The sequence below is a fragment of the Mustela putorius genome, unplaced genomic scaffold (assembly GCF_011764305.1).
Source record: "Mustela putorius furo isolate JIRA1106 unplaced genomic scaffold, ASM1176430v1.1 tig00000799_pilon_pilon_pilon, whole genome shotgun sequence".
NCBI lineage: Eukaryota > Metazoa > Chordata > Mammalia > Carnivora > Mustelidae > Mustela > Mustela putorius.
Genome location: NW_025421483.1, coordinates 100,203 through 128,191, shown reverse-complemented (window position 1 = coordinate 128,191; position 27,989 = coordinate 100,203). Strand labels below are relative to the sequence as shown.

Genomic DNA, 27,989 nt, shown 5'->3' with positions numbered 1-27,989 from the left:
AGAAGGTATTTTGTTTTGCTGAAACCCTCATAGCCAGCCAAAACCATCTGAATCTTCTCTGTATTCATAATCGGTAGACCTTTCATTTTCCAAAGCTCTCATTAACTTCAGGTGAAGTGCTTGATTATAGAGAAGGAAGAAAAGTTGAGGGACAAGGCTAGGCAGTTAGTTTATGGCCCCAGGTCTGTGATACACCAAAGGGAATTAGAGTTGAGAAAAAGTAAAGGAACTTACCTCTTTGTTCTCCTAAAAAGAAACACAAAAAAGTTTATGGGGTTGTCTGGCATTTTTTTTTTAAATTTCTTCTTTTCATTTTGGGAATATCAGAACAAGGGAACCCCTGGGAACACCAACCCCTGAGTGTCAGCTGTGGCTCAGGGAGTTAGGAAATTATATATCTCCTCCATTGTTGCCATTCAAACCTGGGGATACCTTGAATTGAGTTGGAGAAAGGTAAAGGAACTTACCAATACTTGATCGAGATAGTGCTAAAAGAAAGCAAACAAGAATGAGATTTGTGTATTTTAGGGAGAATCTAAGATTACATAGATTACATATGAGGAAAAGGTTGTGGGAAAGAGAGCAGTAATGTGTCACATCTCATTTTCTATTACCAGGTACAATGCAGTGTGGTGGGCAGATGGACATCCATCTATGGAATATTTGGGGGGCTTTGTGTATTTACTTAGTAATACTCTTATGGCAGGCTAAGATTACAACATCTATGTAGCCTATCTTTTAATTTTTCTTAGTAAAGGAATAACAATGTTTGTGAGGATTGCTAGATTTCTGGTCCCCAGAAACTTTTCTCCCTCTTTGACTTTCTTCTTTGTGATCCTGCTGCTTTTGTTCTGTTTCCTTCTCTGCCCATATTTCTCCTCCTCCTCTTCTCTCTCAATTTTCTTTTTCCCCCTTTGAAAGATCTTTGCACCAAACTAATACTACATAACAGCTTCAACAGTGGATTTATACTTCTCAGAAATCATTTGTGTCCTGTGGGGATGCTCAATAACAAGAAAACAAAATAAGGATGTCTCTAGATATTAGAATATAAAGAGAAAAGGCACTTGTTGTCAAGATGGATATTTCACCCTCTCCTCTAACCACTTGGAAAAGTTGAGCGTGATAATTTTTAAAGTTTTAAAACATAAAGCTGAACTTGAAAACTAGAAAGAAAAGTCTCCAAGGGCCATATATCAAGAAGGAGCCCATAATTTTGTTAGCAAGTGAGAAGGTTCATCACCCATATATCTTAATGGGAGGTTGACTTTTCAAGACATGATCAGGAACAAATATTAAGGCCACAGACCTCATGCTGTGGAAGAACATGGGACTAGACATTCTATATATCTAAAGCTCACAAAAACACTATCTGTGAGAAGGTCACTATTAATTCATATCTGTTTGTCAGGGTTTGCCAGGAAGTGATCTGTTTGCACCAGGCTATGGTGCAATACATTTCAGAGAATATAAATCATACACATCTGACTTGTAAATCATAAGACAATTAATAATCAACAATAAAAATAGCAAATGAACTTAGGATGCACTTAAATATTTACATTAAAAAATAAATTCTGAAAATTAATGAAGGGTTTCACACAGTAAACTAGAAAAAAAATTAAAATAGAAGGAAATGGGGTGCCTGGGAGGTTCAGTGGGTTAAAGCCTCTGCCTTCAGCTCAGGTCATGATCCCAGATCCTGGGATCAAGCCCTGCATCAGGCTTTCTGCTTAGCCGGGAGCCTGCTTCCTCCTCTCTCTCTGCCTACTTGTGATCTCTGTCAAATAAATAAATAAAATCTTAAAAAAAAGTAGAAGGAAATATTAAAGTTTAAAAAGAGAAAGTAATAAAATAAGAAAAATAATTAGTAGATATTCAAATTTGATTTTAAAATAGAGAAATAAAAACAACTATCTTTGACATGGAAGAATGACCAAAGAGAGGAAGCACAAACCCAATGATACTAGGAACAAAAAAAAAAAAATAGCACATAGGTAGGAGGTGCTCAGTCAGTTAAGGGTCTGCCTTCAGCTCAGGTCATGATTCCGGAGTCCTGGGATGGAGGCCCCATTGGGCTTCCCACTCAGCAGAGAGTCTGCTTCTCCCTCCTTGTGCTCTCTCTCACAATCTCTTTCTCTCTCAAGTAAATAAATAAATAAATAAATAATAAGATCTTTTTTTAAAAATAGGTCATATCCATAGATAGAGTGCACAATTTTTAGAATCATAAAAAAACTTTTATGTCATTAAATTTAAAAAAAATAATTAAAATGTATTCAGTACTTATTCTTAATAAGATTTTTGTTAGCAAACCAGAAATAGGAGTTTTCTTAACCCAATAAAATGGAACTGACCAATGGAAGTAAGCATCATGTTTAGTGGTGAAAACAGAGGCATTCTTGTTAAAATCAGATACCAAGAAGAATGCCTGTGATTATTGCTGGTGTCAGTACTGGATATTTTGGATAAAACAGTAAGATAAGGGGAAAGTTTAAGAACTAAAAAGAAGACTCAAAAATTGTTAGTTTTTGCAGATGGGATTTTCTACATACAAAATCCAAGACACTAAATTATTAGAAGTCTTAGAATTCAGCAGAGTGGCTAGGTACAACATCTACTCTCAACAGTACAACATACAAATTATATAGCAGCAGTAATCATCTGTAAAATCCAATAGAAAAAAAATCATTCACACAGAAACAGAAACAAATATGTGCATAGTAATTAATCTAACAAAAGATGCTCCAGACCCTTTTGAGAAAATTATAGAACATTACTGAAGGGCACATAAGAAGATTTGAGTAAGATACATTATCATAGTAATGCATCAGAAAAATTGATTTTACAGGGCGCCTGGGTGGCTCAGTGGGTTAAGCCGCTGCCTTCGGCTCAGGTCATGATCTCGGGGTCCTGGGATCGAGGCCCGCATCGGGCTCTCTGCTCAGCGGGGAGCCTGCTTCCCTCTCTCTCTCTGCCTGCCTCTCTGTCTACTTGTGATCTCTCTCTGTCAAATAAATAAATAAAATCTTTAAAAAAAAAAAAAAAAAAAAAAAAAAAAAATTGATTTTACAAATCTACAGACTCAGTGAAGTTCCAATGAAATCCTACTGTGACTCATACAAACTTGAAAAATGGACTAAATTTTGTGTAAAAATTAAGGTCCAAGAATAGGCAAAGCATTCCTGAAACAACAACAGTGAAGGAAAAATGTGTCATTCCTCATAGTAAATGTCATAAAGCTTTAGAAATGGAAGCAATTTAGTATCCGTTGAGCAAAAGACAGAAAATCCATGGAAAAATTAAGTGTAAGATAAAAGAGGTATTACAAATCAGTGGGTATAGAATGCATGAGTCAATAAATTCAGTTGGAACCATTGGTTTTTCAGAAGAAAATTAAACCCCATCTATATTATTTATAAACAAACAAAAATCCCAAATGCAAAAACCTCCATTTGGATTAACATCCCGAATGTGGAATGAGAAAATTTATAGCTATTAAGAGAAGGTGTAGAATAACATCTATGTGATGTCCAGACCAGAAAGGCAAAACAAAACAAAACAAAACAAACAAAAACCAAACCCCCCAAATCTAAAAGAGAACAAAAGATTGACAAATATTATTACAACTTATTGTGTGTGGGTGGGGAGGAGGGAGAATGGGGCCTTCTAATTATCAAAAGACACCATAAGAATTTAAGAATAGTGCAGAGGATCATAGGAGAAAAGAGGGAAAATCGAATGGGAAGAAATCAGAGAGGGAGACAAACTGTGAGAGACTCTGGACTCTGGGGGAACAAACTGAGGGTTACAGAAGGAAGGGGATGGCGGGATGGGGTACCTGCATGATGGGTATTAAGGAGGGCATGTGTTGTGATGAGCACTGAGTGTTATATGCAACTAATGAATCACTGAACTACATCAAAAATTAATGAAGTACTAATGTTTACTAATTGAACATAATAAAAAAAATTTAAAGTAAGAGAATCAGAGAAGATATTTGCAGATATTTAACAAAATATAAAAGATTTGCTTTCATAATTATAAAGAATTTCTACAAATCAATAACCTCATGGATAAATGGGTAAAGTAAATGAACAGTTTGTATAAGGTGAAGCCTTAAGTAGGTAGTAAACATGTAAGATACTCAGTTTCAGGATTGAGCAGAAAAATGCGAATTAAAAATTTTATGCTAATCCAAGTGGCAATAAGGTGGAAATATGACAAAATTGGGGTTGTTACTGTTGTAGGAAAATGGGAAACTTTTACAGATTTTTGTGTGCCCAGTATGAGGAATTCAATTAAACAACAGCTATTAAAGTAAAAAAGTGCTTAAATTACATAAATGTTCCTACACTCTGTGATTTATTAATCCTATTTCTGGGTGCATACCTAGGATTAATTATTTTATAAATTACTTAAGGAGATTTTGCAACATTCTTTATGATAGCAGAAATTGAACACATTGAAAACAGAACAGTAGGAGAAAGAATAGAAAAAAATATGTTCATAAGTTGTGATATTTATTTAACAATTAAAATGTATAACCTGGATTTCTGTATGTTTTCAATATATAATATTTGGGGGATAAAAGCAAGTTGTAATGATACTTTGAGAATGATGTCATTTCAGTAAAATTTTTAAATAAATAGGTACAAAAATACTATGTATTGTTCAATGATCCATAAAAATTATATAAATAGATGAAAATAAACTTACAGGATTTATGGTACATTTATAAGAATTTGGGAATGGGGAGAGTGGAATGTGTGTAGGGATGGGAACAAAAGAGATTTCTATATTATGTCACTTGAGAAATACGACAAAATATCAGTTGTCAAATCTAGAGTATGGATTTACAAGGGTCAATTATTTTTATACTTAAAACTTATTTAAGAGATAGAGATAAAATACAGAAACTATACAGGAGGTGCAAACCAGATGATGTAGAAAAGCCACAAGGAACTTACCTAAGGAGTTGACTGATGGTGCTAAAACACACACACAGAAACAGGAGGTGAATTGTCAGAATTTGGATCACTGACCTTGCATATCAATTACTGTGACCTCCTTCAGGAGGAGGTCCAGGCCCAGGGAGACCTATTGACCTAGCTGTGGGTACCAGAAGCCACTCCCACCAACTCCATCCCTTCCATCTCTATAAAGTGTTTCAGCTTTTAGTAGACAGATGCTATTTCTATGAAACTTTGTGGCTTACATCTCTGTCCTAATCCCTCCCCCATTCCGTTCCTTTCTTCTCCTTTCCTCTTCCACTCCTTTCACTTCCCTTTCCTGTCACTCATCATTACCTCTTTTTTTTCCCTTTTCTCTCAGTCAGTTCTGAAACCAGCAGACCAAGTGTGGAAACTGACAGTTTGTTAATAACAAACTATCTTAAACCAGCACTTGGAGACTTCACTTATTACTCAGTATTCATATGAACTGATGGCATTTCTCTTTTCTTAAAGCATTTACAATCTAGGGAAGCAAATCTTTGTTGAAAAACAAGAGAATACTTACTGTAATCTCTTTTGGATCCCTCTAAAAACACAAATAAAACCAAGAAAAATCAGTTTGAATTTTCTATTTTTATAGTTTCAGTATCATTACAAAGGATTACCCAATCAACACCATCAAATATCCAAATAGGCAAGAAACTGGGGGCAAAAATCTTCTCATGACTTAATTTATGAGTCAAATGACGTGAAAAACCAGGCAAAGAATAAAGGTAAATACATAGTGAGAAGAGATAATAATTATACATGGAAAGAAATACAGAAACAGAAGAGCACAGTAGTTATAAAATAAGGTAAAGTAAGAGAAAAAAATGGCAAAACATTTATTCAACTAATTGAGAGTTCAAATTTAATGAGTTCAAATTTCATGAAGAGTGGCAAATTTAATGAAAAGATGGCAAAATTTAATGAAGGGATGGCAAACTATAATGAATACACACATACACACACACACACACACACACACACACATATTGTGATTGGATATGCATCCTACAACCTAAAACTTAGTAATGTCGCAAAAACATTGTCTAAAAAATCTGCAGACAAAGTAAATTACATGAAAACTTGCTATCCTATCACTATTGTTTTCATGAAAGTATAAAAATAAATAATACCAACACTCTGGAAATGAGAAATTATGTTGCACGATGGTCTAATTTGCTATTTTACTGACGTATAAGTAAAGATCTACCTGGAAATGTAAAGACAACTTTTTTTTTCTTTCTCATCCCCATCCTGAAAATGAATGCTTTCCCACCCATACTTGGGTGTCATTGTGATGGGATTAAGTCCAAGACACACAAAACCTCTGGTTTACACTATTGTTACTTACTTCTCTTTTTCCTGTGGGTATTTTAAAAACAGAAAATACCAAGATGTATATACCAAATGTGCCTCATTTATACTTGCTGTAAAACTTAATAACATTAAAAATAAATTTAGAGCCTTTCAAATTTTTTGAATTATCATGGCAAATTTAATATGTAATACATGATATATTTAAATATCAAAATTTAAGTACTAAATTTCATGCACCTAAACTGATCTGATGACTTTGCCCAATATTTTCCTGTCAGAGGATTTTTGTAGACTTTAGCTGACCAGCAAATTTATATTTCCATGTCCAGAAAAGATAGAGGGCATACTGGTAGAGCTTGGGAACGTAGAAACGAGGTCATTGAGCTTCATAAGGCTACTTTAGAGAACTAAGAACTAAGTTGTCATTTGGCTCTATGAATTTTAAATTATGGCTTATTTAGACCACAATAAAGTTTTTACTGATCCAAGTTTTTAGGGAAAAATGCAAGGGTAGGTAGCCTGGAATAGAAAGAAGCTAAGTATGCAAACTCTACACTAAAGATCCATAGCAGGAAATTAGTAAGGTATTACAAAATTGTGTAAAAATAAGGAACATGAGATATAAAGTCAGATAATTCTATGTTTCTATCAGGTTGAGTCATTTGCAAACCTTGTGTCTTTGGGCAAGTCACTAACATTTTTCATGTGTACGTTTCTCTAATTAGGGATAAAAAAATCAAGGATGACAATATATAGTAAGTTAATTGATTTAAGACTTGCTTGCTAAAGATCATCCTTACTGATGAAGAAAATATATTGTAAGAGGGCAAGAGTAGGAAGAAACCAGTTAGGGGTCAAAGTAGATCAGGCAAGAGATGTTGGTGTTTGAGCTAAGATTGTCGTCATGGTGAGAAGTGATCTAATTTGTAATATAATGGAAAAGTAGTGGGGATGGGATTTGCTGGTGGATTGTCTAAGGAAAGTAAGAGAAAGAAGTTACAGAGGTGGATGGCCTGAGCAATTGTGGGAATGCATGTACTGGTACCTGTATGTAAATAGGATCAGGACTTGGGTTTTGGACATGTTAAGAATGAACTACCATTCTTATATCTTCAGGACCACCTTATTATGGTTGCATAGGCTGTTCACTGTGCAGAGGGATTTGGGGGCTAAAATCCCAGTAGCGTCCTTGAGTGGGACTGCATCTGCCTAGAGAAAGGAAGACTCTACTAATTTGCACCAAAGCAATCTGTAGGCTAACTTGTAGAGACCTTGAGCAGCCACAGGAGCTTCATTCTTTGTGGTTCATTTGTAGATATTAAAGGTCATTTGTAGATATTAAAATAAAGTGAAAAGCGTCCACAAGAGTGGCTGGCACATAGAAGGTACTGAATGCATGTTAATTCTCTCCCTTTCTTTGTTTATAGTTGCATTTTACTTATCTGTGTACCCTTACATTTCTCACAGTCAGGTAGCTTCTTGCACTGGTTTAATGCAGTGTCGTGATGACTGACTATTCTAAGGAGGTTTGTTTCCCAAGAAACATGACATGTAAATGACGACAGTAGACAAGACCAGGCTTTCTTTGCCCTCTGGAATTTCAGTGCACAGGTCAAACCTTAATATGACAAATTTTAAGGGATTTATTCCTCCATTTCTTAAAATTTATATTAAAAAAGATGCACTTAGTGGCTAACATTCCTGTGCTCTGGGATATTGAATGTACCTTGAGTATACTCAGACTACTTTAAGATGATCAGGAAGTGAATAGAAGAGGAATTGGATGGTACTGGCGGAAAAGACACCTCATGGTGTCAAGGTGACCATTTCTGAATGCTTCTCAGAATCCTCTTTACTACATTGGTTTCCTGTCTTTTTACCTAAATTGTACAGCCCCTCATGTTATAACAGGAAAGAAAACATCCAAATATACTTACCTTGATCATCATATGAAGTGTCTAGAGGATTGAAGGAAAAACATAAGATTCTTAATTCCTCATAAATAGACGTCTGTATTAATTTCTTAATAATTCAATATTTATTTACCACTTTCTGTTGAATACAAATGACGGAATCCTAAAAGACAAGATGAAAACATAATGAGATTCTACCTTGACAACTATGTCTACATTATTTTCTTTCTAGGTGAAAATCTGTTTACCTCTTCCTCTTTCAGATCTCTGAGAGGGAACATCTTTTGGGAAGAAAAAAAAAAAAACAGATTAAGTTTACTAACGGCTCATCAAGAAATGTTTCATCATATGTCTAAATCCAACTAGTAGGATTTCTCTTCCCTAAATTTTTCTCCTTTCCTAGATTTCCCTTGGATCCCATTTCAGGAAAGAAAGAGAGGATCCTATGGCTCCTCACTCTGTTCATGACAGATGAATCATAGAAGAGGAGAAGGCAAGGACCAAGAGGCCAAGTGTGGGGCATGACGGGAAGCAGAGTGACCAAACTGTCTCCTCTCTCCTTTTGGAAATATGAATCTTTATGCCTGTAGAGTGTGTACGTGTGTGCATCTGTGTGTGTGTGTTCCTACAAAAAAGTAAGGTGCCTTGGCCTCTACTTCGAACCATTAGATTTCTGGTTGTTTAATTTCAAATAAGATTTATTATTATTTTTGCATCATGTCAGACTAAATGTCTTGATTTGATTAATATTAATAGTTAATATTAATAATATGATGAACACAGATGCGAAAATACTCAACAAAATACTAGCCAATAGGATTCAACAGTACATTAAAAAGATTATTCACCACGACCAAGTGGGATTTATTCCAGGGCTGCAAGGTTGGTTCAACATCCACAAATCAGTCAATGTGATACAACACATCAATAAAAGAAAGAACAAGAACCATATGATACTCTCAATAGATGCTGAAAAAGCATTTGACAAAGTACAACATCCCTTCCTGATCAAAACTCTTCAAAGTGTAGGGATAGAGGGCACATACCTCAATATCATCAAAGCCATCTATGAAAAACCCACCGCAAATATCATTCTCAATGGAGAAAAACTGAAAGCTTTTCTGCTAAGGTCAGGAACACGGCAGGGATGTCCATTATCACCACTGCTATTCAACATCGTACTAGAGGTCCTAGCCTCAGCAATCAGACAACAAAAGGAAATTAAAGGCATCCAAATCGGCAAAGAAGAAGTCAAATTATCACTCTTCACAGATGATATGATACTATATGTGGAAAACCCAAAAGACTCCACTCCAAAACTGCTAGAACTTATATAGGAATTCAGTAAAGTGTCAGGATATAAAATCAATGCACAGAAATCAGTTGCATTTCTCTACACCAACAGCAAGACAGAAGAAAGAGATATTAAGGAGTCAATCCCATTTACAATTGCATCCAAAACCATAAGATACCTAGGAATAAACCTAACCAAAGAGGCACAGAATCTATACTCAGAAAACTATAAAGTACTCATGAAAGAAATTGAGGAAGACACAAAGAAATGGAAAAATGTTCCATGCTCCTGGATTGGAAGAATAAATATTGTGAAAATGTCTATGCTACCTAAAGCAATCTACACATTTAATGCAATTCCTATCAAAGTACCATCCATCTTTTTTTCAAAGAAATGGAACAAATAATTCTAAAATTTATATGGAACCAGAAAAGACCTCGAATAGCCAAGGGATATTGAAAAAGAAAGCCAACGTTGGTGGCATCACAATTCCGGACTTCAAGCTCTATTACAAAGCTGTCATCATCAAGACAGCATGGTACTGGCACAAAAAACAGACACATAGATCAATGGAACAGAATAGAGAGCCCAGAAATAGACCCTCAAATCTATGGTCAACTAATCTTCGACAAAGCAGGAAAGAATGTCCAATGGAAAAAGACAGCCTTTTCAATAAATGGTGCTGGGAAAATTGGACAGCCACATGCAGAAAAATGAAATTGGACCATTTCCTTACACCACACACAAAAAATAGACTCAAAATGGATGAAGGACCTCAATGTACGAAAGGAAATCCATCAAAATCCTTGAGGAGAACACGGGCAGCAACCCTCTTCGACCTCTGCCGCAGCAACATCTTCCTAGGAAACAACGCAAAAGGCAAGGGAAGCAAGGGAAAAAATGAAACTACTGGGATTTCATCAAGATCAAAAGCTTTGCACAGCAAAGGAAACAGTTAACAAAATCAAAAGACAACTGACAGAATGGGAGAAGATATTTGCAAACGACATATCAGATAAAGGACTAGTGTCCAGAATCTATAAAGAACTTAGCAAACTCAACACCCAAAGAACAAATAATCCAATCAAGAAATGGGTAGAAGACATGAACAGACATTTCTGCAAAGAAGACATCCAGATGGCGAACAGACACATGAAAAAATGCTCCATATCACTCGGCATCAGGGAAATACAAATCAAAACCACAATGAGATATCACCTCACACCAGTCAGAATGGCTAAAATCAACAAGTCAGGAAATGACAGATGCTGGCGAGGATGCGGAGAAAGGGGAACCCTCCTACACTGTTGGTGGGAATGCAAGCTGGTGCAGCCACTCTGGAAAACAGCATGGAGGTTCCTCAAAATGTTGAAAATAAAACTGCCCTATGACCCAGCAATTGCACTATTGGGTATTTACCCTAAAGATACAAATGTAGTGATCCAAAGGGACACATGCACCCGAATGTTTATAGCAGCAATGTCCACAATAGCCAAACTATGGAAAGAACCTAGATGTCCATCAACAGATGAATGGATCAAGAAGATGTGGTATATATACACAATGGAATACTATGCAGCCATCAAAAGAAATGAAATCTTGCCATTTGCAACAACATGGATGGAACTAGAGCGTATCATGCTTAGCGAAATAAGTCAAGCAGAGAAAGACAACTATCATATGATCTCCCTGATATGAGGAAGTGGTGATGCAACATGGAGGCTTAAGTGGGTAGAAGAAAAATAAATGAAACAAGATGGGATTGGGAGGGAGACAAACCATAAGTGACTCTTAATCTCACAAAACAAACTGAGGGTTGCCGGGGGGAGGGGGTTTGGGAGAAGGGGGTGGGATTATGGACATTGGGGAGGGTATGTGATTTGGTGAGTGCTGTGAAGTGTGTAAACCTGGTGATTCACAGACCTGTACCCCTGGGGATAAAAATATATGTTTATAAAAAATAAAAAATTAAAAAAAAATAATATTAATAATAAATACAAAAATTCAGTTTAAAATGAGCCTTTGTTGTCTTACCAAATGGAGATAGTGTCATGTGAGAATATGAGTACTGAACTCAAGGCCACAGCCACCTGGATTTGCTATCTAATTTTTTTTGCTAGGTGCATTTGGGTAAGTCTTAACTTTTAACATTTTTATATCAATTTCATCTTCTAAAATGATAATAGAAGTTGTGCTTGCCTATTGTGTTGTATAGTTTACTATTTCTTTTCATGTATGCTATGCAGTCTTCATGACGACCCATGCATTATCCCTATTTTATACATCTAGGAAATTGTTTCACAGAGGTTTCTTCCCTTTCCAAGATTTTGGTATAATCAGGAGTTGGAAAGAATATTTTTAATGTCTCAGGAAGGGGACCTATTTGTCTTTTCTGAGAAAAATATACAAATCATATTATTTATATACATACACACACACACACACACACGCATATATATGCATAGAAAGGTAGATTGGCAGTTGGATATTATAATAATAAAAGGTGTGCTGACCTCACAAATTGTGCTCAAAAGGAGATGGGCTTTTCTTGTTCTATAAGAACACATTTCTCTATTCATTCTGTAGTAGTTCCTAATCTATTTACCTCTACCATCCTCATAGTCCAGAAGACCAGCACCTGGAGTAAAAAAAAAAAAAAAAAAAGAGTACTTCATGGTTTTGCTTCTTGAAAAGGAGTGGAGTGGGGCTTTAAGACTCAGAGCTAATGCAGAGATGAACTCCCAGTAATGAATGATGATGGGAATTTATTTATTTTGTAGGAACTAAGGACTGCATAGCTGGAGCAGATGATGAGTGACTATGCCAGTCACCAGTTTCACTAGACTAGACAGTAATCAGAAAGGGCCTCAATTTGCTTTTCCTTCTTGGTGCTCCAGAATTTGGCTCCTGTTTTCCTTCTCTTACTAATCCTGGGCTATCTTTCAGCAATTTTGACATCTCAGTAGACATTGCCATGGAAAATATGCTTCATCTCTTCATATCTTGAACTTGGTGTTCTTCTCAATCACAATTACCTTAGTTGTGTTTACTCTTTTATTATTCCTAGCAAATTTGATTCTTCTACCCAACCACCTTGCTGAGGCCCTCTTCACTACCAGATTTAGACCTTCTATTCCATTGCCTGAGGAGTCTGCTGTTTTCATGACTTGGTATTCCTGTTGCTGTTGTTCCACAGAAGGTATCCAAAGAGAGCCTCAGAATCATGCAAACCTACCTCCTATTAGTTTATTCTGCCCAATTTCAGTTTGGCACTCAGAGTTACATAGAAATCTCTGGTATATTTCTCTGAGTAAGTTAGAAGTTCAGTTTATGGAATGATTCATTTTGCAAGGAACTGGGAATACAATGGTAAATAAGACAGACTTGGTCCCTGACTTAAGGAAATTCCATTACGCTTTCTATTTTTCTTTCTCTCTTGGGTCTAAGTACTTACTTTGTTCTGAACTGTATCTTGAGACATCAATTTCTGTGGAAGAATCAAGCAAAAATATTACTATTAACTATTTGTGAGAGGTGTTCATCCTCTTGACCAATCTCTCGTCACTCTAAACTGTGCTTCTGTGTTCCCAAGGTGGCACTCTTGATATGATGTATTACTGGTTCCTACCCCTTTCCAGCACCTACAGCCATCCCAGTTCTATTTCCACACTTATTCTTGAGGGCTCATAGGTGCTGAGATGAGAAAGAGGGGTGGGGGGGATACAAGGCAATGGAGAAAATACTAAGGAAAATCCTGGAAAGAGACACCTTATGGCATAGAAATAGGTCATTGGCTACATGAGCCCCATCTCTGTTTCCTTGACAAATACTACTCTATATTTGTTTCTTCTTATCATCTCTGTAGTACTAAGTAACTAAATTTTTTTTTCTAAACGATTTTATTTATTTATTTATTTATTTATTTATTTATTTATTTATTTGAAAGAGAGAAATATCATAAGTAGGCAGAGGAGGAGGAGAGGGGGGAGAGAAAGGCAGAGAAAGAGGGGGAAGCAGGCTCCCTGCTGAGCAGAGAGGCTGATGTGGGGCTTGATCTCAGGACCCTGAGATCATGACCCAAGCCGAAGGCAGAGGCTTAACCCACTGAGCCACCCAAGCACCCCAGTAACTAAAATTCTTGAAATTTTTTGGTATAATACTAGCTAGTGGTGTCCATCAGCACAGTATCTTTTCTTTTCCATTTTTATTATGTAGATAATTTCCCTTGGAACTTAGATAATTTTAGAGTATTCTTGTTATTACTATTTTTAAATTTAATCTGCTTTTTTGGGGGCTTGACATTATTGGCTATGTGAGCTTTGGGGGTTTAAAAAGTCTCTAGCAAAGTTCCTAGCCATCTAATAAGTAGAAACGAAGTGAAACTGAATCTTGACATCCCTTCAATTGTGACTTTCATGGGGAATTTCCATTTTGACTTGTTACTCACCATTTTGCTTGCGCCGTGTCCATCTTGTTAATAAAATAGCCAGAATGGCAAGTCCCAGTAGAGTCAGGATGACAGCCAAAGTTATTTCTGCAACAAAATCTCACCTGTAGGCCTGCTTATTTAGACCTGGTCATTATCAGAGACAATTACCGATTACCTCTTTATTGTTTTCGCCAAATAGATAAACTTCTTTTTCTGCTACCTGAGCTCCTTTCTTCCTTTATGTTCTTCATCTTATGTCCCCACATTCCTTCCCCTACCCATTTTTTATGTTGCTCCTTTTGGTCATATACCAAGAACCACAGTTGCTGTCTAACTCTTGATTTAGAGTGGAAAATGTGACAGATTTCCTCCTCAATTGAATCCGTTACTCTCTACAGACGGAAGGCTAGAGGAATTCAGTGATATGCAAAGCAATCCACTGGGGTGTGAGGAAAAAAATATTACTTCTACTTTTATGTAATTTTATATTACAACTTTAAAATTCTAGGTTTTCTGTCTTGAAACATGTATTAATACAGTAGTATGTTTTATGTGTGTGTGTATGTGTGTGTGTGTGATATACACACATATATAATGTGTGTGAAAAATTTTTACAGCAAGTTTTTTGAGCAATCAAAACTTAGTGGCCCCTGACAGAAGGTGGTCATATTAATGAAAACCACAGCAGAGGGCAAAAATTTCTTACCATTGGGAAAGACCTTTCAGTCATCATCAACAAAGCCCCTCATGATAAGACAGTTATCTGTGATGAATGTTACTTTGATTACTAGGAGAAAGAATGCTTGAACTGCCTAAACTATATCTGTTTATGTATAATTGGAGAGACAAATCTTAATTATATACTTTGCTACAGTTAATGAAAAACTGAAACTAAGGAGCCTTTGGAAGAAGAAAGGCAGGCAGTGAAGCAGAAGGAAGGAAGGAAGGGAGGAAAGAGTGGAGAAAGAAGGAAGGGAGAAAGAACAAGATAAAGAGAAGAAGAGATAGTAAAGAAAGAAGGAGGAAGGAAAGAAGGAATAAATGAACAAAGGAATCATACATCTGCCTGTAACAGTGAAAAATGTTGAAGACAATTGACTATGAAGGACTAAGAAAATTAATTACACTAAGATTAAAGATGCTTCAAAAAAGCAATAGATGAATTCATCTCAAGATGTAATGACACACCTCCAATTGGGGAAAATTGGGCAAATGTCTACCAAATCTTTCAAGTATTAGATCATGCAAGAAAATCATCCCAAAAATACAACCTTCAGAGATTTTCTCCTAATGGACCACTAAAATGAATAGGAAGTAGTTGGACTCTTTAATGCAAATCAGAATTTCATAACTGATGTGAAGTAATCCTTAGGGGTGGAAGGGATAACCAGCCGGTATACTTGGACCACGCTTCTGGTACTCCCTTTGAATAGTGTCAGAAATGTTCTGGCTATTGGACAGATCATTCTGGCTAATGATATACTCCATTTATGAGGAAAATAAGAGGAAGAGTTGAGGCAGATTATAAAGTGACTAGTATTACCAGAAATGAGATAACAGACTAAAGAGTTTTCTTATTATTCCAGATGATGGTTATTTTCTTTTAGTAATTCAAACTCCTGAAACCAAAGAAAAGATTAATATCTTTACTCTAGAGTTTAGTTGACTATGTGGGTCATTTTCCCCAGGCTCCCAAAGGAATCAATGAGAATGAAAGAAAGAATATTGAATTTGAAAGTAAGCAGGCAAGAAAAGTAAAGCCACGTGTTAAAGTCTCTAAGGAGGAGACTCTTCTGATTCAGTAGGGTAAGGGAGGCCTTAGAGAGGGACTCAGTCCATACCCAAAACTGCCATTTTCCAGGTATTGTCTTCAGTGGTTTCTGTGTCATCTGGATTTCTTTGTCAGAGGGTGATGAAGAAAAAAGGAACACTCCAAGCTCACTGTTTCTGAGAAGTATGAACTTGAATGGGGGGGAGACCCTTGTAGACAAGCATGCAGAATGTTGCAGGGGACTGTGTGACTTAGGCTGATCAGACCTAAGCAGGCTACAGGAGTGTGGCCTATGAAGGTTCCAGAATCTATGTCATAACAAAGAACTGGAACTTTAGAGAGGCAAGAAGAAAGGAAGAGGAGAACCAAGATACTGGGAAGATTTCAGAATATTTTAAAAGACTTTAAACTTGTGATTTTGGAAGGGAGTTTATCTGTACTCTGGAATAAGTTCTAATTTTCTAGCGATTTTGAGGCCAGAGACTCTATTTCCATCATCCTTGTAACTCTTGAGGCAGAGAACGTCCTATGGAATAGGCACTTAATACATGTTTAATAATTAGAAATGAGAAAAATTCCCAAATCTATTTAAAAGAAGGACCTTGAAACAAATGGAGGGTGAGCCAGTGAAGCCCAGATATTAAGGTTAGATAGTAAGGGAAAGTGAAGAGGTCTGTGGTGCTAGGAAGAAAAAGCCAGTGAATGGGATTTCAAGCCACTGTGGAGAACAAGAGGAGTAATAAAACCATACAGCTTTATTATAACTATAATGCTTTATGGTAGATACATACCTTACATGTACAAACTTATTTAATCCTTAGTAATGTTTACAATGAAACCCTCCACCTGAGACATCTGAAGTCACCTAGCCAACAACTGGCAGAGTTTCTGACTCCAGAGCACACTCTATTCACAAAATCACATTTCATTTCAATCTTGGGGGCCTACTCTTCATGGTAGTGTGGTATAGTGTGTTATAGGCTGAGCTGTCAGCCACTGGAGGAGCAAAGTAATGTCCAGTTTTAGGATGCTCTACCTTCCATGTTTTGGGCAGCTCTGGACTACTGATTTATTTTTCACCCATTGCCCCACTGACTTCCCTCTGGCAACCATCAGTTTGATCTCTATAATTAAGAGGCTGCTTCTTGGTTAGTCTCTCTCTCTCCTTTTTTTTTTCCTTTGTTCATTTGTTTCGTTTCTTAAATTCCACATATGGTACTTATCTGTCTGATTTATTTCACTTAGCATTGTGGTCTCTAAGTCCATCCATGTTGTTGCAAATGGCAAGATTTCATTCTTTCTTATGGCTGAATAATACTGCATTATATATATATATATATATATATATATATATACACACATGTATGTATATACACATGTGTGTAATAATACTGCATTATATATATAGTATATATACTATATATATAATACTGCATTGTATATATATAATCTCACATTCATCATCTCTTGTGGGTTTTTTTTTTTTTTTTATTTTAGCCATTCTGATACATGTGAGGTGATAATTCATTGTTTTTTTCCCCCAGGCACTGTTTTTTTAATTTATTTTTATTTTTTAATTTCTTTTCAGTGTACCAGAATTCATTGCTTATGTAGATTGTCATTTTGATTTGCATTTCCCTGATGCTGAGTGAAGTTGAAGATCTTTTCATGTGTCTATTGGCCATCTGGGTGTCTTCTTTGGAGAAATGTCTGCTTATGTCTTCTGCCCATCTTTTTTTAAAGATTGTATTTATTTATTTGACACAGAGAGAGAGAGTGAGAGAGAGAACAAAAGCAGGGGGAGTGGGAGAGGGAGAAGAAGGCCTCCAGCTGAGTAGGGAGCCCAATACAGGGCTTAATCCCAGGACCTTGGGATCATGACCTGAGCCAAAGGCAGTCACTTAACCAACTGAGTCACCCAGGCACCCCTTCTGCCCAATTTTTTAATGGGATTATGTTTTGAGTTGAATCGTATCAGTTCTTTATATATTTTGGATATTACCCTTTATCGGCTGTGCCATTTGCAAATATCTTCTCCCATTCCATGGATTGCCTTTTAGTTTTGTTGTTTCCTTTGCTGTGCAGAAACTTTTTATTTTGATGTAGCATCAATAGTTTATTTTTGCTTCTGTTTCCATTGCCTTACGAGATATATCTAGAAAGATGTTGCTATGGGCAACATAAGAGAAATTACCACCTGTGCCCTCCTCAAGGATTTTTATGGTTTTGGGTCTCACATTTATGTTTAACCAATTTTGAGTTTATTTTTGTGTGGTGCAAGAGAATGGTCCAGTTTCATTCTTTTGGATATAACTGTCCAATTTTGCCAGCACCAGTTGTTGAAAAGACTATCTTTTGGCCACTGTATCTTCATTTATCCTGTGTCAAAGATTAATTGACCATATAATTGTGGATTTTCTCTTCTGTTCCATTGATCTATGTGTCAGTTTTTATGCCAGTACTGTGCTGTTTTACTCCCTACTGCTTTGCAATATAACTTGAATTCTGGAATTTTAATACCTCCTAGTTTTTCTTTCTCAAGGTTGTTTTGATCAGTCAGGGTCCTTTGAGTTCCCATAGAGATTTTAGGATTGTGTGTTCTAGTTCTGTGAAGAATACTGTTAGTATTTTGATAGAGATTGCATTTTATCTGTAGATTGCTTTGGGTAGTACAGACCTTTTAACAATATTTGTTCTTCCAAACGGAGTAGTTTTTTTTTTGTTTGTTTGTTTTTTTAGATTTTACTTATTTATTTGACAGAGAGATCACAGTAGGAGAGAGGAAGGGAAGAGATCACAGAGAGAGGAAGGGAAGCAGGCCCCCTGCTGAACAGAGAGCCCGATGTGGGACTCGATCCCAGGACCCCGAGATCACGACCCGAGCCGAAGGCAGCGGCTTAACCCACTGAGCCACCCAGGCGCCCCACGGAGTAGTTTTTTTTAATGTCACTTTTAGTTGCTTCATTACTAGTGTAGAAAAATGCAGGATATTTATGCCCATTGATTTTGCGTTCTGTAACATTACCAAATTCACTTGTCTAGTAGATCTAGTAGTTATATGATGGTCTTTAGGATTCTTTTTAAATTATTTTTATTATCATATAAAAATTATTTTTATTAACATATAATGTATTATTTGTCCCAGGGGTACATGTCTGTGAATCATCAGACTTACACATTTCACAACACATACCATCCCCAGTGTCCATAACCCAACCACCCTATCCCTACCCTCCCACGTCCCAGCAATCCTGTTTGTTTTGTGAGATTAAGAGTCTCTAGTGGTTTATCTCTCTCCCAATCCCATCTTGTTTCATTTTTTCCTTCCCTACCCTTACAACCCCCTGCCCTGCCTCTCAAATTTCTCATATCAGAGAGATCATATGATCTTTGTCTGTCTCTGATTGATTTATTTTGCTCAGCATAATTCCCTCTAGCTCCATCCAGACCATGGCAAATGGAAAGATCTCATTTCTTTTGATAGCTCCATAGTATTCCATTGTAGATAGATATGTATATATATATATATATATATATACATATATATGTATATATATATATCACTTCTTCTTTATCCATTCATCTGTTGATGGACTCTAGGTTCTTTCCATAGTTTGGCTATTGTGGACATTGCTGCTATAAATATTCAGGTGCATGTGCCCCTTCATTTGTATCTTTAGGGTAAATACCCAGTAGGGTGATTGCTGGGTCATAGGGTAGCTCTATTTTCAACTTTTTGAGGAACCTCCATGCTGTTTTCCAGAGTCACTACTCTAACTTGCATTCCCACCAACTGTAGGAGGGCTCCCCTTTCTCCATCCTCGCCAACATCTGTCATTTCCTGACATTAATTTTAGCCATTCTGACTGGTGGATTTTCTATGTATAGTACCATGTCATCCATGAATTGTGAGAGTTTTACATTTTATTTCTTTTCCAGTTTGGATGCCTTTTACTTTTTTCATTTTCTATGTACTGTTGCTAGGACTTCCATTACTATGTTGAATAAAAGTGGTGAAGGTGGATATCCTTCTCTTGTTCCAGACCTTAGAGGAAAAGGTCGCAATTTTTTACCATTGAGTGTGATGCTGGCCATAGATTTTTCATAAATGGCCTTTATTATGTTGAGACATGTTCCATTTAAACTCACTTTGCAGAGGGTTTTTATCATAAATATATGTACTTTGTGAAATGCCTTTTCCAGGAAGGAGTCAATATGGCAGAGGAGTAGCAGACTGAGATGACATCAGGGCCTTGTCAGCTAAGTAGTTATCAAACAATTCCGAAAACCTACAAACCCAACTGAAGATCAAAGAAAAGAAGAGCAGCAATTCTAGAAACAGAAAATTGACAACTTCTGAAAGCTAGGACGTGAGGAGAAGTGAATCCAAAGTGATGGAAAGATAGACCATAGGGGAAGGGGCCAGTTCCTGGCAAGCAGTGGAGCAACAGGGCACAAAATTCAAACTTTTAAAAGTCTGCTCCACTGAGGCACATAGCTCCAGAGGCTAAATGAGCCCTTGTGGGGACAGTGTAGTCTCAGGTCATGGGGTCACAGAATGATTGGGGTGTCTGAGTGTAGCAGAGCTCACAGGTCTCACAGTGGGGAAGCCAGCTAAAGAGATGGACCCAAGGCATGAGCTTTCAGCTTGGGGCTATTTTAAATTGTGATCTGCAGCACAATTGGACCACTGCTCTTTGAGAGGGACCCCACAAGTAGCAGACCCAGGGAGACCCAACTTCACCCACTGGAAGAGCAGAGAAGCAGGAATCTGCTGGGTTTGGAGACTCCAAACAGGACTGTGTGCCAGAGACAGAAAAACTAAGTCACAGACTGGGTGAGTTTGGAGTGCGGCCGGAGACCAGGGAGATGGGAGAGACTGAAAGCTTTTCTCCGAGGGAGCACTGAGGAGTGGGGCCCCAAGCTCTCAGCTCCTCTGGGCCAGAGATTCAAAGGCCACCATTTTCATTCCCATCCTCTAGAGCTCTAAGGGAAAGTGTTCAGATAACAGAAGTTACCGAGAGTGAACCCGAGCAGATTACTTAGCCTGGCCTCTGGCAAGGGTGGCCCAACTCCACCTCTGGCAAAGACATTTGATAATCACTACAAAAGTGTCCCCCCCAAGACCAGCAAGATCTTCCAGCTAAGACCAAGCTCACTGATCAAGGAGAACAGAAGAATTCCAGAGAGGGGAAGGTAAAGTATGGAATATATGGCCTTCCCCCCATGATTCTTCAGTCTTGCAAAGTTAATTAATTTTTTTAATTTTACTTTTTCCTTATTCTAATTTTTGTAACTTTTCCTTTTCCTCTTTTAACGTTTCTTAACTAGTTTATCTTAACAATACCTTTCTAAAAAAATTCTTTTTAAAACTTTCATTATTTTAGTCATATTTTATCTTTCATTGTATCTAACTTTATTTTTTGTATACATATAGGGGTTTTTTCTTCTAAAAAATTTTGGGAGGCAATTTCTTCTAAAATATCAAAATATACCCTAAATCTAGCTCAGTGTCTTGTTCTAATCTATAGCCTGAGCAAATTCACTCCACTTTCTTTTTATTTCTTTTTCCAAACCAACTGATCTTATAAATTCCTTTTCTAGAATTTTTTTTAAATTTTCATCTTTACAGTCATAGTCCATCCCTTCATCATGTTTGCCTTTATTTTTGTAGATATATAAATTTTTCTTTCTTTAAAAATTTGGGAGTTACTTTCTTCTAAGAGTCCAAAATACACACAAAATTTAGGGACATTGCTACCCTTTTAGTATTTTATTCTCTTGTTCATATATTCTTATCTGGGTAAAATGACAAGGCAGACAAACTCACCACAAAAAAAAAAAAAAAAAAAAAAAAAAAAAAAAAAAAAAAAAAAAAAAAAGAACAAGAGGTGTTACCAAAGGCTAGGGACCTAATCAATATGAACATTGGTAATATGTCAGATCTAGAGTTCAGAATGACAATTCTCAAGGTGCTAGCTGGGCTTGAAAAAGGCATGGAAGATATTAGAGAAACCCTGTCTAGAGAAATAAAAGCTCTTTATGGAGAAATAAAAGAACTTAAATCTAACAAAACTGAAATCAAAAAAGCTACTAATGAGGTGAAATTAAAAAATGGAAGCTCTTACTGCTAAGATAAGTGAGATACAAGAGAGAATTAGTGACATAGAAGACCAAATGACGGAGAATAAAGAAGCTGATCAAAAGATAGAAAAACAACTACTGGACTACAAGGGAAGAATTCAAGAGATAAATGATACCATAAGACAAAAAAGTATTAGAATAATTGGGATTCCAGAAGAAGAAAGAGAGAGGGGGACAGAGGTGTATTGGAGTAAATTATTATAGAGAATTTCCCTAATATGGCAAAGAGAACAAGCATCAAAATCAAGGAGGCACAGAGAGAACCCCTCAAAAATCAATAAAAATAGGTCCACACCCCATCATCTAATAGTAAAATTTACAAGTCTTAGTGACAAAGAGAAAATCCTGAAAGGAGCTCAGGAAAAAAAGTCTATAACTTACAATGGTAAAAATATTAGACTGTTAGGAGACTCATCTACAGAGACCTGGCAGGCCAGAAAGAACTGGCATGATATATTCAGAGCACTAAATGAGAAAACCATGCAGCCAAGAATACTATATCCAGCTAGGTTATCATTGAAAATAGAAGGAGAGATAAAAAGCTTCCAGGACAAACAAAAACTAAAAGAATTTGCAAACACCAAAGCATCTCTACAGAAAATTTTGAAAGGGGTCCTCTAAGCAAAGAGAGAGCCTAAAAGTAACAGACCAGAAAGGAACAAAGACAATATACAGTAACAGTCACCTTATAGGCAAAACAATGGCACTAATTTCATATTTTTCAACAGTTTCCGTGAATAGGAATGGGGAAAATACTGCAATCATAAGTCACAGGGTATCAGAATGCGTAAAAAAAAAAAAAAAAAAAAAAAAAAAAAAAAAAAAAAAAAAAAAAAAAACCATCAATATGCTGCCTACAAGAAACTCATTTTAGACCCAAAGGCACTTCCAGATGTAAAGTGAGGGTATGGAAAACAGTTTACCATGCTAATGGACATCAAAAGAAAGCTGGCATGGTAATCCTTATATCAGATCAATTAGACTTTAAGCCAGAGACTATAATAAGAGATGAGGAAGGACACTATATCATACTCAAAGGGTCTGTCCAACAAGGTCTAACAATTTTCAATATCTCTGCCCCTAACATGGGAGCAGCCAAATATATAAACCAATTAATAATAAGATCAAAGAAACACATTAACAATGATAAAATAATATTAGGGGACTTTAACACCCCTCTTACTGAAATGGACAGATCATCCAAGCAAAAGATCAATAAGGAAATAAAGGCCTTAAATAACACACCGGACCAGATGGACATCAAAACTATATTCAGAACATTCCATCCCAAACAAAGTACACATTCTTCTCTAGTGCACTTGGAACATTCTGCAGAACAGATCACATCCTGTGTCACAAATCAGATCTCAACCCATACCAAAGATTGGGATCATTCCCTGCATATTCTCAGACCACAATGATTTGAAGCCAGAACTCAATCACAAGAGCAAAGTTGAAAAGCACCCAAATACATGAAGGCTAAACTGCATCCTACTAAAGAATGAATGGGTCAACCAGGAAATTAAAGAAGAATTGAAAAAATTCATGGAAACAAATGATAATGAAAACACAACTGTTTGAAATATGTGGGGCACACAAAGGAAGTCCTGAGAGGAAAGTATATAGTGATACAAGCCTTTCTCAAGAAATAAGAAAGGTTTTAAATACACAACCTAACCTTACACCTAAAGAAGCTGGAGAACGAAAAGCAATGAAAGCTGAAATCCAGCAGGAGAAGAGAAGCATAAAGATCAGAGCATAAATCAGTGAAATAGAAATTAAAACAAAACAAACAAACAAACAAAACCACAGTAGAACAACAACAACAACAAAAACAAAACTAGGAGCTGGTTCTTTGAAATACTTAATAAGATAATTCTCTGGCCAGACTTATCAAAAGCCCAAATAAATAAAGTCATGAATGAAGGAGGAGAGGTTACAACCAACACCAAAGAAATACACAAAATTATAAGAACATATTATGAGAAATTATACGCCAGCAAATTTGTCAATCTGAAAGAAATGGATGCATTCTGAGAGACGTATAAATTACCAAAACTGAACTAGGAAGAAATAGAAAACGTGAACAGACCCATAACCAGTAAGGAGATTGAAGCAGTCATCTCCCAAAAAACAAGATCCAAAGCCAGACAGCTTCCCAGGGGAATTCTGCCAAACACCTAATGAAGAATTAATACCTATTCTCCTGACACTGTTCCAAAAAATAGAAATAGAAGGAAAACTTCCAAACTCATTTTATGAAGCTGGCATTATCTTTATCCCAAAACCAGACAAAAAAGAATTACAGACCAATGTCCTCGATAAACACAGATGTGAAAATTCTCACAAAAATACTAGCGAATAGGATTCAACAGTACCTGAAAAGAATTATTCACCACGACCAAGTGGGATTTATTCCAGGACCACAAGGTTGGTTCAACATCCACAAGTCATTCAGTGTAATACAATACATTAGTAAAAGAATAAGAACCATATGGTACTCTCAATAGATGCTGAAAAAGCATTTGACAAAGTAAAGCATTCTTTTTTAAAAATATTTTATTTATTTATTTGACAGAGAGAGATCACAAGATGTCAGAGAGGCAGGCAAAGAAAGGCAGAGAGGTTGAGCAGAAAGATTGATGCAGGGCTCAATCTCAGGACCCTGAGACCATGACTTGAGCCAAAAGCAGAAGCTTAACCCACTGAGCCACCCAGGGGCCCCTAGCATCCTTTTTTAATAAAACTCTTCAATGTGTAGGGATAGAGGGTACTTACCTCAATATCATCAAAGCCATTTATGAAAAACCTGCCGTGAATATCATTCTCAATGGAGAAAACCTGAGAGCTTTTCCACTATGGTTAGGAACACATCAGGCATGTTCATTATCACCACTGCTATTCAACATAGTAGAAGAAGTCATAGTCTCAGCAATCAGACAGCAAAAAGAAATTAAAGGCATCCAAATCAGCAAAGAAGAAGTCAGACTACACTAGTTGCAGATGATATGATACTTTATGTGGAAAACCCAAAAGATTCCACTCCAAATCTGCTAGAACTTGTACTGGAATTTAGTAGTGTCAAGATAAAAATAATTCACATAAATTAGTGACATTTCTATACACCAAAAAAAAAAGACAGAAGAACAAGAAATTAAGGAGTCAATCCCATTTACAATTGCACCCAAAACCATAAGATACCTAGGAATAAACCTAACCAAAGAGGCAAAGGATCTGTACTCAGAAAACTATAGAACACTCATAAAACAAATTGAGGAAGACACAAAGAAATGGAAAAATGTTTCACGATCATGGGTTAGGAGAAAAAATATTGTGAAAATGTCTATGCTACCTAAAGCAATCTACACGTTTATCCTTATCAAAATCCCATCCATTTTTTTCAAAGAAATGGAAAAATCCTAAAATTTATATGGAAGCAGAAAAGACCTCAAATTGACAGAGGAATGTTGAAAAAGAAGGCCAAAGTTGGTGGCTTCCTTATTCCAGAGTTTAAGCTCTATTACAGAGCTGTCATCATCAAAACAGTATGGTACCAACACAAAAGCAGACATATAGATAAGTGGAACAGAACAGAGAGCCCAGAAATAGACCCTCAACTCTATGGTCAACTAATCTTTGACAAAGCAGGAAAGAATGTCCAAAGGAAAAAGATGGTCTCTTCAACGAATGGTGTTGGGAAAATTGGACAGCCACAAGCAGAAAAATGAAACAGACCATTTCCTTATACCACACACAAAAATAGACTCAAAATGGATGGAAGACCTCAATGTGAGATAGGAATCCATCAAAATCCTTGAGGAAAATACAGGCAGCACCTCTTCGACCTCAGTTTCAGCAACTTCTTCCTAGAAACATCACCAAAGGCAAGAGAAGCAAGAGCAAAAATGAACTATTGGGACTTCATCAAGATCAAAAGCTTTTGCACAGCAAAAGAAACAGTCTACAAAACCAAAAGACAACTGACCTAATGGGGGAAGACATTTGTGAATACATACCAGATAAAGTGCTAGTCTCCAAATCTATAAAGAACTTAACAAATTCAACACCCAAAGAACAAATAATCCAATCAAGAATTGGGAAGAGGACAGGAACAGCCATTTTTGCAAAGGAGACATCCAGATGGCCAACAGACACATGAAAAAGTGCTCCAGATCACTCAGCATCAGGGAAATACAAATCAAAACCACAACGAGATACCACCTCACGCCAGTCAGAATAGGTAAAATGAACAAGTCAAGAAATGACAGATGCTGGCATGGATGCAGAGAAAGGGAAACCCTCCTACACTGTTGGTGGGAATGCAAGTTAGTGAAACCACTCTGGAAAACAGCATGGAAGTTCCTCAAAAATCTGATAACAGAGCTACCCTATGACCCAGCAATTGCCACTACCGGGTATTTACCCTGAAGATACAAATGTAGTGATCTGAAGGGTCAGGTTCACCTGAATGCTTATAGCAGCTATATCCACAACAGACAAATTATAGAAAGAACCTAGGTGTCCATACACAAATGAATGGATAAAAAAGATGTGGTGTATATATATATACAATGGAATACTATGGAGCCAACAAAAGAAATGAAATCTTGCCATTTGCAATGATGTGGATGGAATTAGAAGGTATTATGGTGAGCCAAATAAGTCAACCAGAGAAAGACGATTATCATATGATCTTCCTGATATGAGGAAGTTGAGAGGTAGAGTGAGGGTTTTGGGTGTAGGGAAGGTAAAAATGAAACAAGATGGGATCAGGAGGGAGACAAACTATAAGAGACTCTTAATCTCACAAAACAAACTGAGGGTTGCTGGGGGTGGGGAGTAGGGAGAGGGTGATTGGGTTATGGATATTGGGGAGGGTATGTGCTATGGTGAATGTTGTGAAGTGTGTACATCTGACTATTCACAGACCTGTACCCCTGGGGCTAATAATACATTATATGTTAATTTTAAAAAAAGAAATGTTTTGCACACATCTATTGAAATGATCATATGTTTTTATCCTTTCTTTTATTGTTGTGGCACATTACTTTGATGACTTTGTGAATTTTGAACCACCCTTATATACTGGGAATAAATCCCGGTTGATTGTGTTGTATGATTTCTTTTTAATATTTTGGTGGATGAATGTTTTGTTGATAATTTTTGCATTTATAGTCATCAGAGATATTGGCCTTTAGTACTCTTTTTTGTTGTTGTATTTTTATCTGTTTTTGATATCAAGGTGATACCTCATAGAATGAAATTTTTCTTAATTTTCTATTTTTTTGAAATACTTTGAGAATAATAGCTATTAATTTTTTAAAATTTTTTGGTAGATTTGCCTGTGAAGCACTCTGGTCTTGTTTTCTGATTACTTATTCCATTTTATTTCTGGTAATTGGCCTATTCAAATTTTCTCCTTTTTTTCCTGTTTTAATTTTGGTAGGTTATATATTTCCATGAATTTACCCACTTCTAAGTTGTCAATTTGTTGGGATATAAGTATTCATAATATTGTGTTAGAAGTGTTAGTATTTCTGTGGTGGTGGTGGTATTATTTCCCCTCTTTCATGAGCTATTTTATTTATTTAGGTCCTCTCATGCCCCCCCTCTTTTTTATGAGTCTGATTAGAGATTTATCGATTTTGTTGATTTTTCTCTTCAAAGAGCTAATTCCCAATTTCTTTGATCTGTTCAATTTTTTTTTCAGTTTTCATTTAATTTATTTCTGTTTTAATCATTATAATTTCCTGCTTTTTCCTGGGTTTGGATTTTATCTGTTCTTTTTTCTAGCTCCTTTAAGTGTAAGTTTAGGCTATATATTTGAGATTTTTCTTTCTACTTGAGGTGGGCCTGTATTGCTATAAACTTCCCTCTTAGAATCACTTTTGCTGCCAAAAAATTTGGATCAAAGATTTGGTACCATTGTGTTTGATTTTTAAATTCAACTTTGATGGCTGAGATTTATTTAGTCTGTTTTTATGGTCTAGACTGGTGAAGGAGCACTTAAAATTTTACAAGTATCAGTTTAAATTACCAACATTTTAATAAGCATCCCATATTTTAATTCAGTTAGGACTCACCCATTGACACAGATTCATTCTTGGTACAAGAGTAGACG

At 36.4% G+C, this 27,989-nt stretch overlaps 1 protein-coding gene across 1 annotated transcript; it reads right to left on the bottom strand.

Moving 5' to 3' along the window:
* Positions 1 to 27: 27 nt before the first annotated feature.
* Positions 28 to 15,813, bottom strand: LOC123393309 (testis-expressed basic protein 1-like). Its single transcript, XM_045084855.1, has 10 exons — positions 15,795 to 15,813; positions 13,972 to 14,058; positions 12,979 to 13,011; positions 12,130 to 12,162; positions 8,479 to 8,511; positions 8,364 to 8,393; positions 8,255 to 8,275; positions 5,521 to 5,541; positions 235 to 246; positions 28 to 119 (listed from the first exon to the last, which is right to left on the bottom strand). Exons 1-10 carry the CDS (start codon positions 15,805 to 15,807, stop codon positions 28 to 30), a joined length of 375 nt encoding a protein of 124 aa, XP_044940790.1. The 5' UTR covers positions 15,808 to 15,813.
* Positions 15,814 to 27,989: the final 12,176 nt, after the last annotated feature.

What these genes read in the sequence shown, in the direction of transcription:
- LOC123393309 (XM_045084855.1), bottom strand. An exon ending in GACACGGCGCAAGCAAAATG is followed by an intron (nt 13,012 to 13,971) that starts GTGAGTAACAAG and finishes ATTCTTCCACAG; the next exon opens with AAATTGATGTCTCAAGATAC. An exon ending in TTTGTATTCAACAGAAAGTG is followed by an intron (nt 8,276 to 8,363) that starts GTAAATAAATAT and finishes TCAATCCTCTAG; the next exon opens with ACACTTCATATGATGATCAA.